The sequence below is a fragment of the Nanorana parkeri genome, unplaced genomic scaffold (assembly GCF_000935625.1).
Source record: "Nanorana parkeri isolate BGI_ZX_2015 unplaced genomic scaffold, ASM93562v1 scaffold28, whole genome shotgun sequence".
Lineage (NCBI taxonomy): Eukaryota > Metazoa > Chordata > Amphibia > Anura > Dicroglossidae > Nanorana > Nanorana parkeri.
Window position 1 is genome coordinate 691,918 of NW_017306296.1, and position 16,885 is coordinate 708,802.

Genomic DNA, 16,885 nt, shown 5'->3' on the forward strand with positions numbered 1-16,885 from the left:
CGCCTGGTTAGGACAACATATGACAATTCGGCCCTGAGATGCTAGTGAGGGTCTAGGAGAACTTAAGTTGGCTTGTGGTTGGCAATGCCGTTGGTATCCTCATGGATATTGTTTCTAGAGCAGTTGGCTGAATTACACACATATTGGTTAACTGGACACAGGCAGCTCCTAAGCATTTCCTCGGTCAGCCCCTTCTTAAGATTCTCCATTTGTTCAACTTTAAATAAATTTGCCTGTTCAGGATTCCAGTCATATATTCTGCAATTGGGAAAAAAAAAAGAAGATTGAAATATAAATGTATAATACAAATATGTATAGAACTCATTTGTTTTCATTTATCACAAATGTGCAAAAGTGTCTACTGCCCGCAGTCACCAATCACAATTCAGCAGCCATTTTTGTTTCCCTCAGAAAATGGCGAGATGATGTGATTGCACAGCATACTTTTCCTTTCAGGCACTATAAATAAATAAGCTTTTTAATTTGCCCCAGCGCGACATGCAAAGCTGGCCATACACAGACATACTGAGTGAGAGGTGAGGATACATTCCAGCTAGATCACTGTGAATTCAAACCTGACTTCAGAGTTTGCATAAAGCTGCTTTATTTTTCTGGAGGATCATACAGAGATTTTGAAGCATGCTGGAGCAACACTGTGTTGGCAATTCTGCCTAAGCACTAGTAACATACTAATAGCACATCTCAAGGCATCTGGGTTGCCTCTTTGTACATGGGAAGCCTCTAACGTGACAGTCTCTGTTCCCAGGAGGTGTATGAACAATTATAGGGTGAAACTGCATTGTAATGGCTACTTTGTATTTAGCATATGGATTACTAAATTTGGATTTCAGCCAGCATTTTGACTCTGCAGTCCAGCTATGAAGATTCAACACTGTCAAAATCCCCTCACCGATTTCTTTTAATCACTTCACACCCTACTGTGGTCCTGATGTAAGAGAACTACTGCTGATACTAATTGGGCCAATTCAAAGTTATGACAAACAGTAAAGAGACCCCCTCAATAAGCACCCTGGAGCTGGGAAGGTATAAAAGTTTTGTGTGAATCTTGTGTGAAAACGTTTATAAAACAAACCCCTGAGTCTTTTCAAACAGAGGGTCATTTTACTCTGTGGAATCTTCCTCTTTTAGGTATAAACACTGCTTCCCTGATAGCATATGCTCAGGTGTCAGCTGTACCCTTGGCAGTGCTAGAACCTAGCACTCATAGTGGATTTTGCCCTCATCAATAGGAATTCCTGGCACTAGCTGCAGAAATTAGTATAAATCAATCACATTTAAGGGGATTCTTTCAAATAACACCAGATAAAATTCCAGTCTTTCCTCTCGCTGAGCAGTACATTTGCTCCTGTTCATGCTTGCTGTACATGTTAATAAAGCATGTGCTGTACAGAAACAATTAGTGCTGCTGGCAATAATCAACACCGCCATCACAAAGCTACATTTATTATTTAAGCTACAGCAGCTGTATGCATAACTCTTATTTGGTTGTCTCTGTACATTCAGAGTTTTAAAAAAAGGGATAACATTGATCTTTTAGTCTACATGATACAGTTTGTGAGCATGCAATATGCCAACAAAGGGTGAGGTTTACAGTGTTACATATTTTCTAATTTAGAGTGTTCACTGCACATATTACTGAACCACATAGAAGCTGAACTCCAGGCAGATTTAAAAACACCATTTAATCCAGTAACGTTTTTTTTTTACTACACAAAAGTACCATAAATATCTGAATCTGTGTTGAACTCAACAACTGAACATGCTTAAAGCGTATCTAAACCAAAAAACTAAAAATTAGATATACTGCAGCTTACTAGTCCTTGGATATGGTGGCTGCATTCTCTGGCTTCTTTCACTTAATTTTATCCCATCAATAACACACTTCCTGTCCTAGGGTGTTCATGCTGGGAACGATGCAAACTGATAATGCAGCACAGGCACAGAGCACAAGAAATAATCAGCTTGGAGAATTGGCAGGATCAACAGGTATTTTCTACTTATTGAACAGATATACAGTAACAAAACGCTTTAAATGTTATATTTAACAGACAAAAAGGAGCAATTAAAAAGAAGTTTGTTAGGAATAATATACAACTTTAAAACATGGGAGGGCAGAATGATCAGTTTGTAATGTGCTGCATCTTTCCGATTGTTGAATCATATGCTGGCTTAAAGTGAACCTGTGGTCAAGCTATGCACACTAAAGTATTTACATATTCTGATTAATAAAAAGCAAGCCTTCATTCACCTTTGTATCTATAGGCAATGTGGAGAAATGAATGTTCAAATTTCACAACACGGGCGATTATATCTTAGCTTTTTTCCTATGAGAGCAGGTCATGGCAGCCTGCCTGCGCTCAAAAACAGCAGGCAGGCTGTTAGAAACTGACTGAAACCAGACTTAAAGTGTCTTTGATCATTGAGCATTAATTACTTCACAATAAAAGCAGTTAGATAAGTGAGCTAGGGCTTATTTTAAAGCTCGTTAGGAATATACAAATAATTCAATGTCTTTTAGTCCGGGCACAGGTGCACAGTATATGAAGAATAGTATCAAACATAAATGTTCCTATCAAACCTAGTGATCCAGTGCCCCCCATTTTTTATTCATTCAACAAATCACAACTTGAGGGTAGCTTGGTGACCATGCTGTATTGATTAACTGCAGTACAGAAAACTGATGTGACAAGTCTGCCTTTACTGACTGGACCACAAGACCGATATTTTTCCACACTTTAGCATCATCACAGTCTGGTGTTTATGTGCTGCACGCATGCCAGTTCTGGTTGTAGAGAATACTGGCCCTGCTCAAGATGATGGCTGGCATTGGTGCATGGGCAATGACTACCAGAAGGATTCAGACACTGCCCAGCTAAAGCAGGCCAGGTGACGGAAATGGGGAACAGTCTACATCTGGGGTCTGTTTTTATATTGCCCAAAATATACCCATTATTCATTTAGTAGTTTTTATACCCATTTTACATTAATGGGTAGTTGCCTCTAATGATAATTCTAGGTCTTGAGCACAGCTGTTTAGTGTAGAAAATGCTAGCTTCATTGATGCCGGATATTACAATTAGCACTCTGCTTCCAGCGCTGCGACTGAGAGTTCCGATTTTCATACATCGGGTCGTGCACCCTCCCTTTCCTCTCATCTCCCTCATTTACTGAATTGTAATGCGACAGAAGCCCTCTACAGAGCATGCTTAAAACAACATTTTCCTGGCACTCCACTTTAAGTAAAAATGTTTGTGCCTGTTGAGGCCTGCCTACTTCCTTCATATGCAAATTAGCTCCCCAGGCAATCCCAACAACCAAAATAAATAAGTTGTTTGGCAAATGTATTCTACAATCCCAGCATCTCCATGATCCGTGCCCCTAGTAGAGTTGCTGGTTGTTCTATTAGTCCCCAGGACCACAACACTGGACACAAATGTTTTTGTGAGTAAATCAAATCCTTTATAGGCATTTCAGCTGTGTTTTTAGATGAGTGCCTGGAGTTCAGCTTCAACATCAAAAACCAATTGCCAATAACTAATCTGCAGACATTAAAATAATGCATGCATGCTTTTTGAAAACAGGCTTAAAATGTAAGACCTGATCATAACAATTCCACTGCTCCCTTAAATATAAGCTGCTCATTAGAAAATTCTGGGGAGAATAGAAAGAGAAATAGAAAGGAAGAGAACACACTTTTATAAATGTGTCATATTAACAAAATTGTGTTTTTTCTTCATTTTTCTGTAAAATACTACCATATCTGACAAACTTAGTTACATAACCTGAAAAGCTGACTACAATGGACTTACACGACCAACACTAAAGAGGAAAGGGAAATCCATAGTGTAACTCTAGCCACCTGCAAAATAATGTGCATTTAGTTTTGGCGTGCCATCGGAAATCCTACTGTTCGTAATTTGAAATGTACTGCCGACCTATACTGTACCAGATTCATGTACGTAACAGCACCGCTACCATCTGAATCTACACAGTGTCTCTTAGTTACCTCCCAGAGTCTCTGGTGCAAGGCACTGACCTGGGACAAGGCAGCAAGATTAAACTCCAGACTTTACTAGTTGTATGCTGGTTCCAACTTCCTGACTCACTAGGAAGCAAAGCCAGAATTGGAATGATCACTCCGTAGCTTGCACCTAATGAGTCAGTAATGGCAGCTCACATAATTCTCTGTAATTTTGCAAATACTGTAAACGATGGTAAAGTAAGGGTCCAGCAGTAGTTTTTAAGGTATTGACCAGCAGGTGATGTGTGTTCATAGATTAAGGCCTGGTTCACACCTAGGCGTTTTATCATGTGGATTCAGTTGTGCAATAACACGCAAAACACAAATACCCATACAAAAAGTGCAAAAATATGCAGGAGCTTTTTTTAAGTGGATGTCGCGCGGTTTTGGTCCCATAGACAACTTTATGCATTGAGAGGCACACAGGTTTTAAAAGCAAAATCGCGCAAAAAAAAAAAGAACCGTGTGACAAAAGCTCAACAACCGCAATCTCCTAGGTGTGAACCAGGCAAAATGCAAAATGTCATTGCGATATCGGTTTGTGATTAAAAGATGATAATGTTCAGTGAAGTGCTTTTAATCGCATATTTGTTTATTTATGCTTTTACATGCAAAGAAAAGCAAAATCGAAAGTGACAAAATCTTTGTCAAAATATAAGAATACTGCCAGGGGATGCTTCAGTACACTGCAGCTACTATATATATATATATATTACACACACGTATATGTATATATGTATGTATGTATATATATCACCCAGAGTGCTATAATTTGTCCCAAATGCCTGTCACAGCTTGGTCTGCAAGAAGATGCATAGAAAGTATAAATAAAAGGAATGTGTGTCAGAATTGAGCTAAGTTAACCAATGGGCATCTACAAATTAAATAACCTCTGGTCACACTTCAAGTCAAATAAATTGTCATGCCCTTGAAAGAAAGAAAATGCATCTTTTGCTGCAACTCTTACATAGTCTCTGGTGCTGTCCACCACAGACACTCTCCGCTCGTCCACCAGATGACACGTTCTGGGTTGAATGATGCCCAGCCTCATTCCACCAACTTACTATGAGCCCACGATGTCACACACACCCACTAGAGTGCATCATCAAGCACCCCGGCTTACAGTATACGTTAGTGCCATTCTGTGTAGCATTAAGGATCACCCTCAGACAAGAAGAGCAAGGACCTGTGACACCACATGACCGGCTGGAAGACACTAGGAATTAAGCTATGTGTACTGTATTATTTTTCATACATACATATATATATTGTGTGTGTGATGTAGAGTTGAGCTTAAAATCATAACAACTGGAAATTGTTCTCCAGTTAAGAAGACATAACTTGCTCTGAACCAGTCTCTCTGACCCTTCTGTTAATTCAATAAAAAATACAATTCATTATGTAATAAGCAATGTAAATGTCAGTGCAAGATGGTTTTCCCTGTAATGTGTTCCTAAAGTGATTTTCTATTTATTGCTAAAATTTGCAACTTTTAGGATTCAACTGCTGCCCAATAATCTGGCAGATCTGGGTCTAGCAGATACATCAGTTCACATTTTTCTTAGCCGTCAAATCCTCTAGGGAATATTACACATTCAAAAAGTATTACTTAAGCTCTCATCTATCATTGCTGATCTGAGATTTTCACCGATTTCAATTTCGCCTTACAATGCGTGGCCTTTTTTTTTTAATCTCTTTTTATGTTAGTACTTCCATTTTTAGAAGGTTGGTCATTAATATTAGGGAATATACAATGGGTTTGTGTATAATTATACTATAAAGTAATTTCTCATAAAATACCTGTCGTAGATGAGTCCATCGATGCCATGTTTTCTCAACAGCATCCGGTTGTCTGGGTCATTGGTATCATCCCCCCAGCAGAACACAACCAAACCTTTTGATTTAGCCTCCTGTATGTAATGTGGATTTTTCAGCAGATCTTCTGTGTGAACATTTATTCCCTGTTCATCAGAAAAAAATAAAAAATTTAGTCAACGAGTAAATACTTTGTAACCAGAAGCTCTTGCTGAAAGTGTTTTTTCCTGCGCCATATAGGTGTAGTGACATAATGGTATCAATTTTATTTATATTTTAGTATTTCGGAATATATAAAAGATATGCAAAAACTCTATTCATATCTTTTAAAAAGGCAAATGTCACAAACAGTAAGTACCCGTCTCAAAAGTCTGAAATGGAAGCTGTCACTCTAACACACAAACAAAACACCAGTCCCATGGCAGTGCCATCACTTGAAGAAATTGTTATGGACTTAGCCATTTTAATTGTCCTGAATGTGTGAACTTGTATGCGATCTGTGAATCCTGGAATAGCAGCTTCTGTAAGTCTACAGAGACAGGGGTTCACCTCTGTGAGATTTCCTTTTCCTTCTAGTTATGTAGAATTACCTGCACCAATTACTTACCAGAATATTTTCAAACTGAGCAAAGCTTATTGCAAATGGGGTTGACCGTGATCTTATATCCATAAGCTCTGGATATATTTGCGATTGCCCTTGCGTCAGAAAAAGGATGGGATATTTATTTTGTTTGAGACGGACCCTTAAAAAGAGAAGGTAAAAAATTATATTTTTAAAAATAAAATGTCTCACATACAACGCAATATATACATAAAAAATGTAAAGCAGCCACCACTCCAAGCTTGCTCCCATGACGGACTACAATCTCATGTTTTGTTTGCTAATGTGTATTGAGATCATAGTCCATGAGAGCAAGATTGCTCTCATGGTGGTGGCTACTTTATAACACACACAGGGACATGGGGAACAGAAGTAGCCACCCTCCAGAAGGAAGGACAGTGTCAGCACCAATTCAGAGATGATCTGAGGATCACAAATAAGGTCCAGTATTGTTAATAGTTAAGGTGCCCATACACCTTACGATTCTCGGACGAAACTTTTCGTCCGATGATCGAACCGTCGTACGATTTTGTACGACGGCCCCATCCTGCCCCGATTATTGCAAGGTTCAATCAGCGGTAGTTAGAAAAAAAACCCTGGCCGACTTGCGGTAATTGACCATAATTATTTTCGTTTGCGCAGTGTTAATCGTGCGACTTTTGACGGACGGAAACGCCACCAACCATGCGAACATCGTACGATCGACCAAAGTTTTCAAACATGCTTGACCGTCAAAAGTCGTACGATTGTACAGTACTATCGGTCGGGCACTACATTCACACGTTACGATTGTCGTACGAAAAGCATACGCTCATCATACGATAATCGTAAGGTGTATGGGCACCTTTAGAGTACTTGAATGCATTTTTAAGATTTAACTCCTGAGTTTAGTGTCACTAAGTCTCTAATTTGCTTGATAAACGCACCCAGTGTTTAGGAAATACAAGCTGTGAATCTTTTTTAACAATACCATACTGCCCTTGAATAGATGTTGTGGTTGAGGAAAGGAATTGTGATTGCTTTAAACATTCAATAAGTAAGGCATTCACTTACAGGACTGCCAAGGAAAACAGAATTTGCCTAAAAAAGGCCTTTACATTGTCATCCTGGCATTTATCTGCTGGTTCTTGCTGCCCCTCTCACCTCAACAAATAACTGTATCATCATCTCCAGAGTTCCCATGGATCAGAGCTTGTGAAAAGGCATACTACCCTGTTCACCAAATTCTGCCCTCTCTCTGAGCCCAATGTAGTCTCACCCAGAGATATCCGAGCTTAAAGGGAAAGAGTGCAAACCACATGACCAAGACAATGCTGCAGTGCTGCTTACAGCAGCAAGAAAAGTCTGTCTGAAATACACAATGTATAGTTCAGATTTATTAGCAAATTGCCCAGGATTTCTTCTATTACCAGGTTAGCGATAGCAGTGACCTTATTGATTACACATATTGTCAGTGATTTCACTTTAATTCTAATGAGAAGAAATGTTATACAACTTACATTGTGCAAATATCTGCATCAAACGAGGAGAACACAATCCTTCGATGGCCAGCATTTTCCAGGACAGTCTTCAGGATGATATCCAAGAAGAGGTTCATGTCAAAGTAGCTAGATAAATTACCGTCCCATTTACCACTCTATAAAAGTAAAAGAAGAAATCTACAGTAAAAGTTGCATTTACAAAACTAAAATCTAATCCCTAGTTGCATCGAAAACGTCCGGGAATTGATTTTTATATATCCTGAGAGAGAACATCCAACTACAGCACTGGTTTTCAAGCTTTTACTGAGACTACTAGGACACACGGATGTTTTTTTCTTTGTATCCAGATGTTGAACAGGCTGAAAAGAATGTGACAGGCTGTTGAAAGTACTGGATTTATATACAGTATCCACAGCCCCATGTTATGCTCTGAATCCTCAGGGCTTAATAGTTGGCTCTGTTCATTTAAAAAGAATCCTGTGCTCACTCCTACCGCATGGCAGCTGAAAAATGTAATCGGGATGTACATAACAAAGATGCTATGCTTATTAGTCCCCTATGTGATAGCAATAAAGAAAAAAAAAATGTTCCCCCGCCCCCACGTACACAGAAACTTAAACAAACGTTGGGTGCGCCTTATATGTGAAAATGCGTCATATCACAGGTTACATATCGCCACGAACATCAGAGTGCGCATAATAATTCAAGAGCCACCAAGCACTGTTAACACTAAATTGATCAGCGATAAAAGCTTTTAAAGCTCCGTCTATGTGCAATTTTGGGTATTATATTGTGATTTTGCAGGGCTTGACATGTTTGGCCTCTATTTACCCAAATGTGACGCCATCTTTTATATTTTACAAAAAAATTGGGTAATAAAATGTTTCATAGCGTTGGAAATGCCAGTAAAATTACCTTTGCTGAAAACTGAAAATTGGCCTGGACATGAAGGGGGTTAAACACCCCCGGTCTTCAAGTGCTTAAAGTATATTTGAAGCCAAAACTTGTTTTTCTTCGTTTTGGATTGAGTAGAGAATAGTTAAAACCCCTGCAAGGTTCTCTACGTCATTCTCCACATATTTTGCAGGTTTAGCATACTGAACTCCTAGAGCAGTAAAGACGGACACATCTGTTAAACAATGGCCCACCTGCAGTCAAGGATCGGCTATCCAGAACTGCATACTAATGTTATAATAAAGTGTATGTAACCACCAACAATGAACTTCTTATTTTCTCCCTTTTTGGTCTTTTTAATATTTAAAGCAAAAGCGTTTTGTTTGATTTGTTAAATCCTAAGAAAAAAACAAAACCTGTTGATCTTGTCAGAAATTCAGAGCTGTCCTGTGTCCTCTGCACATTCCTTGTGTTATCTCAAAGTGTTTTTAGTGTTCGCAGCGCTTTTCATGAAGACAGCGACAGTGGTTGAATATATTAGCAAAAGACAAACAGGACACCAAATCACTGAGTCAACAGGCCACAATAGAAAATTAGGAGCCGAGGGTGATGGTCTCAAATTAAGGGTATTTTTCTGTACTTGCATTGTCTTTAATCACTTGCTGACCGAACAGGTGTTTACACCCCCTTCCTGGCCAGGCCATTTTTCAGTATTCAGCGCTGCAGTACTTTGACATTTATTCCGTCATGCAACGCTGTACTGAAATTAATTTTATACCATTTTTTGGGGACAGGTAGAGCTTTCTTTTGGTGGTATATAATCACCACTGGGGGTTTTATTTTTTACTATATTAAGAAAAAATTACTGATTTTTTTTTTTACATTGTTATAATACATTTATTCTTACCCAATTTTTGGGGTAAAATATAAAAGACTGGGTCACATCGGGTAAATAGACACCAAACATGTCAAGCTTTAAAATTGCCCGCACCCACCAATATCACAAACAACTACCATACCCAAAATTGACCATAGGTGACGCTTTAAAAGCTTTTACCGCTCATCAGTTTAGTGTTGTCAGTGATTAATGGCCCTAGAATTATTGCTCTCACTGCGATGTTCGCGGCGATATGCAACATGCGCGGCGTAATGGGCACAATCGTAGTTTTCGCACCCGACGCATGTTTGCACGCATGTATGTATGGATGGGGACTTTTAAAAAAAATCTGTATTTTTCTTTATTCTTTTTCATGCGCAACCTTAATTTTGTTTCCTATTTTTTCACTTAACTTTATTGTTATCACATAGGGGGGCTAAGAAACCCCCTTATGTGATAGCAAAGATATGTGACAAGTCCTCTTTGTGGAGACATCAGGGGTCTCCAAGATCCCTAATGTCACCTAGGGACCCCCAAAGAAGCTGATGAAGCAGAAATCTGATTCAGCTTCTCTCCAGTGTCTGAAGCTGGAGAGTAACACAAGAATGCGGAAGTGATGTAATATACATCACTTCCGCATTCTGACAGCGGAGAGGGGACCGGAGAGAGATTGTGTACCGATCCTCCCTCTGATCCCGTCACAGAGAAACTATGCTGGTCCCGGGCTCGCACCAGGCACAACGGAGCCCGGGACCAGTGTGACAGCGAGAGGGGGGGGGGACACACACGGACCGGCAGCTTATACCAGCGACCCGCTGGCTCTATAGCCGGCAGATCGCTTGTATGTTAACAGGCATCGCTGCCTGTTTTAAAATTTCAGTCGTTTCCCGCACGCACGAGTGGGCGGTGCTAACAGGCCGTATATACTCTCGGCCGGCCGATTTTTAACAACGGCAGGCGGTTAAATGGGTAAAACATGGGCAATGTGCATGTACTGCAGAGATGTCCTACACTTTTCTTCTGCTTGACATACACTTTAAGCTGCCTTTATGCAGTTTACTTACTTTTTCTTGGCAGATCCACTTAATTTCAATATTGAACCCAACATTTTCAGGCACAGATTCAAGCACCTTTGATAAGAAGAAAAGTTAACAGTTAGCCATAATTACCATCAACAGAGCTAATACATCTGGGACTTCATAGAAGTCCCAAATTCTAAAAATAAACTTCTTCTGAATAAGAGTCTTTCTTAGAAAACAAAACTGCACAGTGAATGAAAGCTTTCCTAATACTGTAACTCCCAAAAGCTTATAACCGCTAACCAAGTTCAATAGAAGAACTAACTATCTTGATGCAAAAAATGAACATCTTCTCTGTGGTCCCACCAAAACCACACAGCTATTACAAGCACCCATCACTTTTCCTGGTGGGTGTGTGTGTGTGTGGGTGTGTGTGTGTGTGGGTGTGTGTATGTGTGAACCTAGGCAGTAGCATGGTACATTTGACAAGACAATACACAACGTACACAGGTACTATTATAATATTTGAATGCTTTTTTTAGATATGAAAGTAAAAGTGATCCGTTTGCTGTCGGTAACCTTATCAAAGGTACATTTCTACATGTAGACTAGTTTGCAAGTGTATAATGTATGTACATGGGGATGGTCATCTTTGCTCAGTTATGTAGGCTTTGCTTCTTGCTTTGCAGTGCTACACAACAGTTCTGCTTCACTGCTCCTTCTCACAATGCAAACCTATAACTTGCCATACACCTTGGAATCCGATTATGAATTGTCAATTAAATCTGCTTTTGGAGTTACTAAAACTATGCAGTAGCAACCCTACCTATACAATCCACTCCATTTGTATCTAGTCAGGTAGGTCCTTGTACGACATACAATCACTGGTTGATAAAAATAAGAGATTGTTCAATCAGACTGGAAGGTGTATGACCAACTTATGAGTTGCCAACTTCATTAAACACCAGGCACTCCCTGTGGCCTATATTTTAACATAGTTAAAAAGAAAAGTCAGAATAATTTTAGTAGCCATTTGATCCTGTCTCTAGTGATTACAGATCTCTACATTTGATACATTTTGGTATCTCCCTTTACAGATGATACATTTGTCAGACCTACCGTCAAAGAACTTCAGGATAACTTTTCCTTACCCCAGCACTCCAAGAGTTTAAGTGCTCGTTCTTTTGTCTAGGTGCTAAAATTACAAAAGTTATACTCACCCAAAGCGCCAAACTGGCTTGCTGTCACAGTGCTCCCTCTTGCCTGTCTCCCCCTCCATTGCAGCAATAGAATCTTCCTAAGTGTCCTCACGTCTATACATTGTGTATAGACATGATGATTTAAAAGACCTTAGACCGTTGGAGAGGAGGGGGAGAGAGGCTGGATGGATCGGTCTAAGAGCAAGCTTGGAGATGCTTGGAGCATCTGGCGAGTATAATTTTTTTCTTTTTAAACCTAGACAAAAATGAGATGAAATACAACGCAATACAATGGCAAAATATTGTCGGTGACGTTTGGAACACTCCGCTTTACCGTTTGAAGGGAAGGAAAAGGCTGGTTGTCCGATACAGAACATTCTTCATCTACGGAGTCTAAAAAAAAAGTTAGAAAAAGGCCCCAGTCATTTATTTTCAGGGTAATGGAAAAACACAGGGCTGTAGGGATTTGGAGGGGTCGAGGGAGAAGAGGTTAAATGAGAAATGCAAGAAAGAAAATATTCATCAACTTAATCACATTGAAGGGTTGTTCTACCAAAAAGGATCTTTTGTGTTACTGAAGAGATAGTTACGTACAAGTATAAAAGGTGTGTCAACATCACTTTGATTTTTACTTACTACATGCTTGCTCAGGATAAGAAACTACTAGATCACCAGGACAACTGCAACAAGCACGTTTAGCAGGAGGTCAGCGGATAACAGCCTATGAGTGTTTATCACGTTTTATTAGATCGCTGCAATGGGCGCAGCTGAAGGCATCGTTCTCCTGACTGTGTAGAGCCCACCCATGTAGGTTTGGTCTTAAAGTGAAACTAAACTCAGGAGTTAAATCTTAAAAATGCATTCAAGTACCATATTAACAATACTGTATCTTATTTGTGTATCGCTCAGCTGTAAATCCTCAAATCATCTCTGAATTGGTGCAAACACTGTCCTTCCCTCTGGGGGGTGGCTACTTTTGTTCCCCATGGCCCCCATGTGTGCTGTAAAGTAGCCACTGCGCCAAGCTCACTCCTGTGATGGACTACAATCTCATGTTTAGTTTACTAGTATAGTCCATCACAGGAGTGAGCTTGGAGCGGTGGCTACTTTACAACACACACACACACACACACACACACACACACACACACACAAGGACCATGGTAGCCACCCTACAGAAGGAAGGACAGTGTCAGCACCAATTCAGGGATGATTTGAGGATTTACAGCTGAGTGATACACAAATAAGGTTCAGTATTGTTAATAGTTAGGGTACTTGATTGCATTTTTAAGATTCAACTCCTGAGTGTAGTGTCACTTAAACCTGACCATACATCATACAATCTCTTTATAATCTACCAGCTCTGTAGTGCAAAGGCCTGAGTGAATGGATACAAATGGAAATCATTTATTTAGGCTTATTCTAATATTACATAGTTTTGGTATATCTAAAAGAGATTTGGCAGAGATTGTACAGTCACACTGTAACTTGTACAGACAGCTTTAGTCAGTTGGAAGGTCAGCTAAAAGCCCCGAGGTGATGTGAGCACTACGTTGTTAGTTTCCATCAGCTAAGCAGTTAACAGCTAGAGAGAACTTTTTAGAACATTGCATTCCTTCTTGTAATGGTTTCCGTGGTCTTGCATGTGATAAGTCATAATCTATTTACCAATGCAATGAATACAACTGATTACTTTTCAAGATGAAGACATGCAAACAAATTAGCGAAAGGAAAAAAACTTTCCCAAAACACAAGAATTAGTAGGTATATTACTACATACCATGATGATCTTGGAACTTAAGTGCAGTCACGTGTGCCAGCTTAAAAATAAAAAACACAACATATAAAAGCACACTAAATATGGTAAATACATTGATTGTAAAGATACTATATTTTAAAAGGCTTTAGTTACACACTCAATATTGTTGTCTTTGGTACTTTACCTAAAACTAAAGTCTATCCAAGTTTCTATACTGTTGTACATCTCATAATTGCACTGCAGGTACTATTTTTCCTTCACACTTTCCAACATAAAATGTATTAACTTTAAGAAAAGTTAGACCAATGAGAAGCGCTTCTGACCACACTGACCAATGAGAAGCGCTTCTTGCTAAGAAGCACTTCTTATTGGTCAGCGCCATCACATGAGGGGGCAGATTGGTGGGGGTAATTCCATTTTCATAAATTCACCTGAGAAAGTGGTTTACCCTTTAAAGGCGTTATCCAAATCCTAGGATACACAATCCCTAGTTCCAAATGTGCTCAGGGTGAGATATAGAGATATGCACTTACATAGCAGCACCCCAGATGTCCTGTGTAAATGACGCTAGTGCAGAGGTAGGCAACCTTGGCGCTCCAGCTGCTGTCAAACAACAAAGCCCATCATACCTATGCCTCTGAAAGTCATGACTGTGGTTGTCAGAATCTTGCAATGCCTCAACTATACCTTGCAGTTGTTTCCCCACAGCTGGAGTGCCGAGGTTGCCTACCCCTTAGTATGTAGCAGTGGATCAGGTGGACACTAAACTGCTAGAAAGGCCATAAAGTATAAGGGTTTAACGGAGCTCCTCATTTCAAGACTGCTTGACCTCTCATTAGTGGTACTTTAAGCTAAAATCCTGGCTACATACAAAAGGAATGTGTATTCTTACTTGAATTATGTATAATTATACTTTGTGTATTCTTTCCAGATGTGCGAGATCATCCAGCATGACGCAACTCCTGCACTGTGCCTCTATGTAGGAGTTTCCTGTAATAAAGACTAGTTCCTGCTTCTCTCTCCCTGTGCAAGGTGACTGGTCTTGTATCTGCCCCCCTCCTGCAGTTTTTTTGCAGGCAGCCTGTAATCGGTGGGCTTGATTAGTCCCTCCTACAACTCTGCACAGAGATTTCACTCTTACAACTTGATTATAATAATAAATGTAACAGTTTGTGCAGTGCTTTACAAATGCATGTGCGAATATCTGAGTTTGCAAAGGCATATGGTGCACACAAAGTTAATTTATATCTTTTGAGGGTTTTAGAGGAACATATTTAAATTAAAATTTTAGCTCCTAGTGTTTCCTTTCTGTGTCTTTTAGGCAGTATATCTATGCAAGTGTAAGTACTTTTATCTTTAATTCAACAGGTTAAAAAATTATACTGCGTCAGTGTGGTCTCCCTTACTCAGAGGTTCTTCCCAGTATTACTACTAGATATACAAGAATGTTATTTACCTTTAGGAGTTGAAGCTGATCATATGTGAGCTCCTTCACAGGGATCTCAAACAGCTCCAAGGACATGGCATTAGCTTTCTACCAAAAAAAAAGAGGTTTCATTAAAAGTTAAGCCGAGGTAAAAGCTTCTGTTTGTGTAATTCAGAAGCACAGTTTAACTAGAGATTAACATCAAGGTCAGTACATTACTAAGGATGAGCCAAATCTAAGTATCCAGGGGGGAAAAAAAGTGGAGAAGGGAATTGGAAGATAAAATGTTTCCAGGGAGCAGAAATCAAAGCAACAAGAGGAAACCGTTAATCAATACCTTTTTCATAGATAAACAGCATGTGAGGTCATGATATATCACTGGCACATGGTCTTTGGATAGGTGTACATCAAATTCAACATAGGCTGCGCCCTAAGGGAGAAACATATTTAAATGTGATCAATTAACTTTTTCTTTTGATTAATACACACACATTGATAGCCTATGATTTTTATTTACGGCATCTAAGAACTATACAATTAAAACCGAACAAGCCAAAACTATAACCAACTTTCCTTTGCTATTTGTGCGGAGGGCAGTGTATTGCTTAAAAGGTCAGTCAACCTAAAGTAGGGTATACACGTAGCGAATTTCGGCAGATTCAGCAAATTTGTGTCGTGTGTACCCTGTTCTAGTGACAGAAGCTGATTATTAGATCGACTTTTGCCAAATAAACATGTTGGAAAATCTTCGGTCGAATGGTGCTGGCAGCCAATTGGTCACTGGCAGAATACAATGTAAACAGTGCGGAGTTCATCCATCCGCACTGTTCAGCATGGATGGAGGAATCCGTTATATTGTCTTTGTTCAGCCTGCAGCAGGTTAAACAAAGAAAATATAAAAGTGTGTACCCGGCAAAAAAAATAAATGTATAGCATCTATTAAACACTGAAACGTCAAAGTGGACCTGAACTCAAAAAATAAACTTTACAATACTATAGAACATCTAGAAATCTTGTTGCTTAGAATTCCTCCTGAAACATAGCAGTGCCCTTCATGTGCCTCGAGTCTCAATGCGGTGTATTTGCAGCGCGAGACAAAGGCACTGTGCCTCTCGCTGCTAGTTTTATAAAAGGTGCCCATACACTCTACAACCCTGGCAAGACTTTTGTCTTGCCAGGGTTGTAAAGTACTTAAAAAAAAAAAAAACATACGATCTGCCCATCTTGGACAGGCATTATGATGACTGCAATGAGGGGCGGGCTTACGATGACTGCAAACGGGCTGTGTGCACGTGCGCACACCGGCCCGTTCGGCAGTTATCGAACCAGCAGGCCACTAACTGGCCGAGAATTGTACGATTCCCGGCGGGTTTTCTAGCCTGCTGGTTCGACGGAAGACGTGCGACCGTACAGTAGAAACGGTCGCACGCCTTCCATACACTGCACGATTCTTGTACGATCGCGGGATTTCCCACGATTCTCGGACGAGAATCGTGCATTGTATGGGCACCTTAAGACGTGGAGTGAGATTTGATGGTGATGTTACTACTGTTCTCCTTACTGGAGAGGAAGCTGTACCCAGGGATCTGCAGTACAAGGATCTCCCTGCTTCGGTTATATTCATTCTGTGAATATGTGCCCTCTGCACCGTTCCAGCTGCTATTCCACCAGTCACCAGATTAACAGTTATCAAGGGGGCAGCTCTGACATGACGAAGCAAATCCCTGCTCCTCTAACAAGATGGCCACCTCCAAAAAGAGACCGTAGATAAC

General features: G+C 39.9%; 1 protein-coding gene across 1 annotated transcript in view; it reads right to left on the bottom strand.

Moving 5' to 3' along the window:
- Positions 1 to 16,885, bottom strand: part of GPCPD1 (glycerophosphocholine phosphodiesterase 1) — a 51,853-nt gene continuing 34,968 nt past the window's right edge. The window contains exons 11-19 of the mRNA XM_018566725.1: positions 15,451 to 15,543; positions 15,144 to 15,221; positions 13,709 to 13,748; positions 12,263 to 12,321; positions 10,775 to 10,840; positions 7,958 to 8,094; positions 6,465 to 6,600; positions 5,843 to 6,003; positions 1 to 258 (exon numbers count right to left, since the gene is read on the bottom strand). Of these exons, the coding sequence (XP_018422227.1) occupies positions 63 to 258; positions 5,843 to 6,003; positions 6,465 to 6,600; positions 7,958 to 8,094; positions 10,775 to 10,840; positions 12,263 to 12,321; positions 13,709 to 13,748; positions 15,144 to 15,221; positions 15,451 to 15,543 (966 nt within the window). The 3' untranslated portion in view covers positions 1 to 62. The remainder of the gene's footprint in view (positions 259 to 5,842; positions 6,004 to 6,464; positions 6,601 to 7,957; positions 8,095 to 10,774; positions 10,841 to 12,262; positions 12,322 to 13,708; positions 13,749 to 15,143; positions 15,222 to 15,450; positions 15,544 to 16,885) is intronic.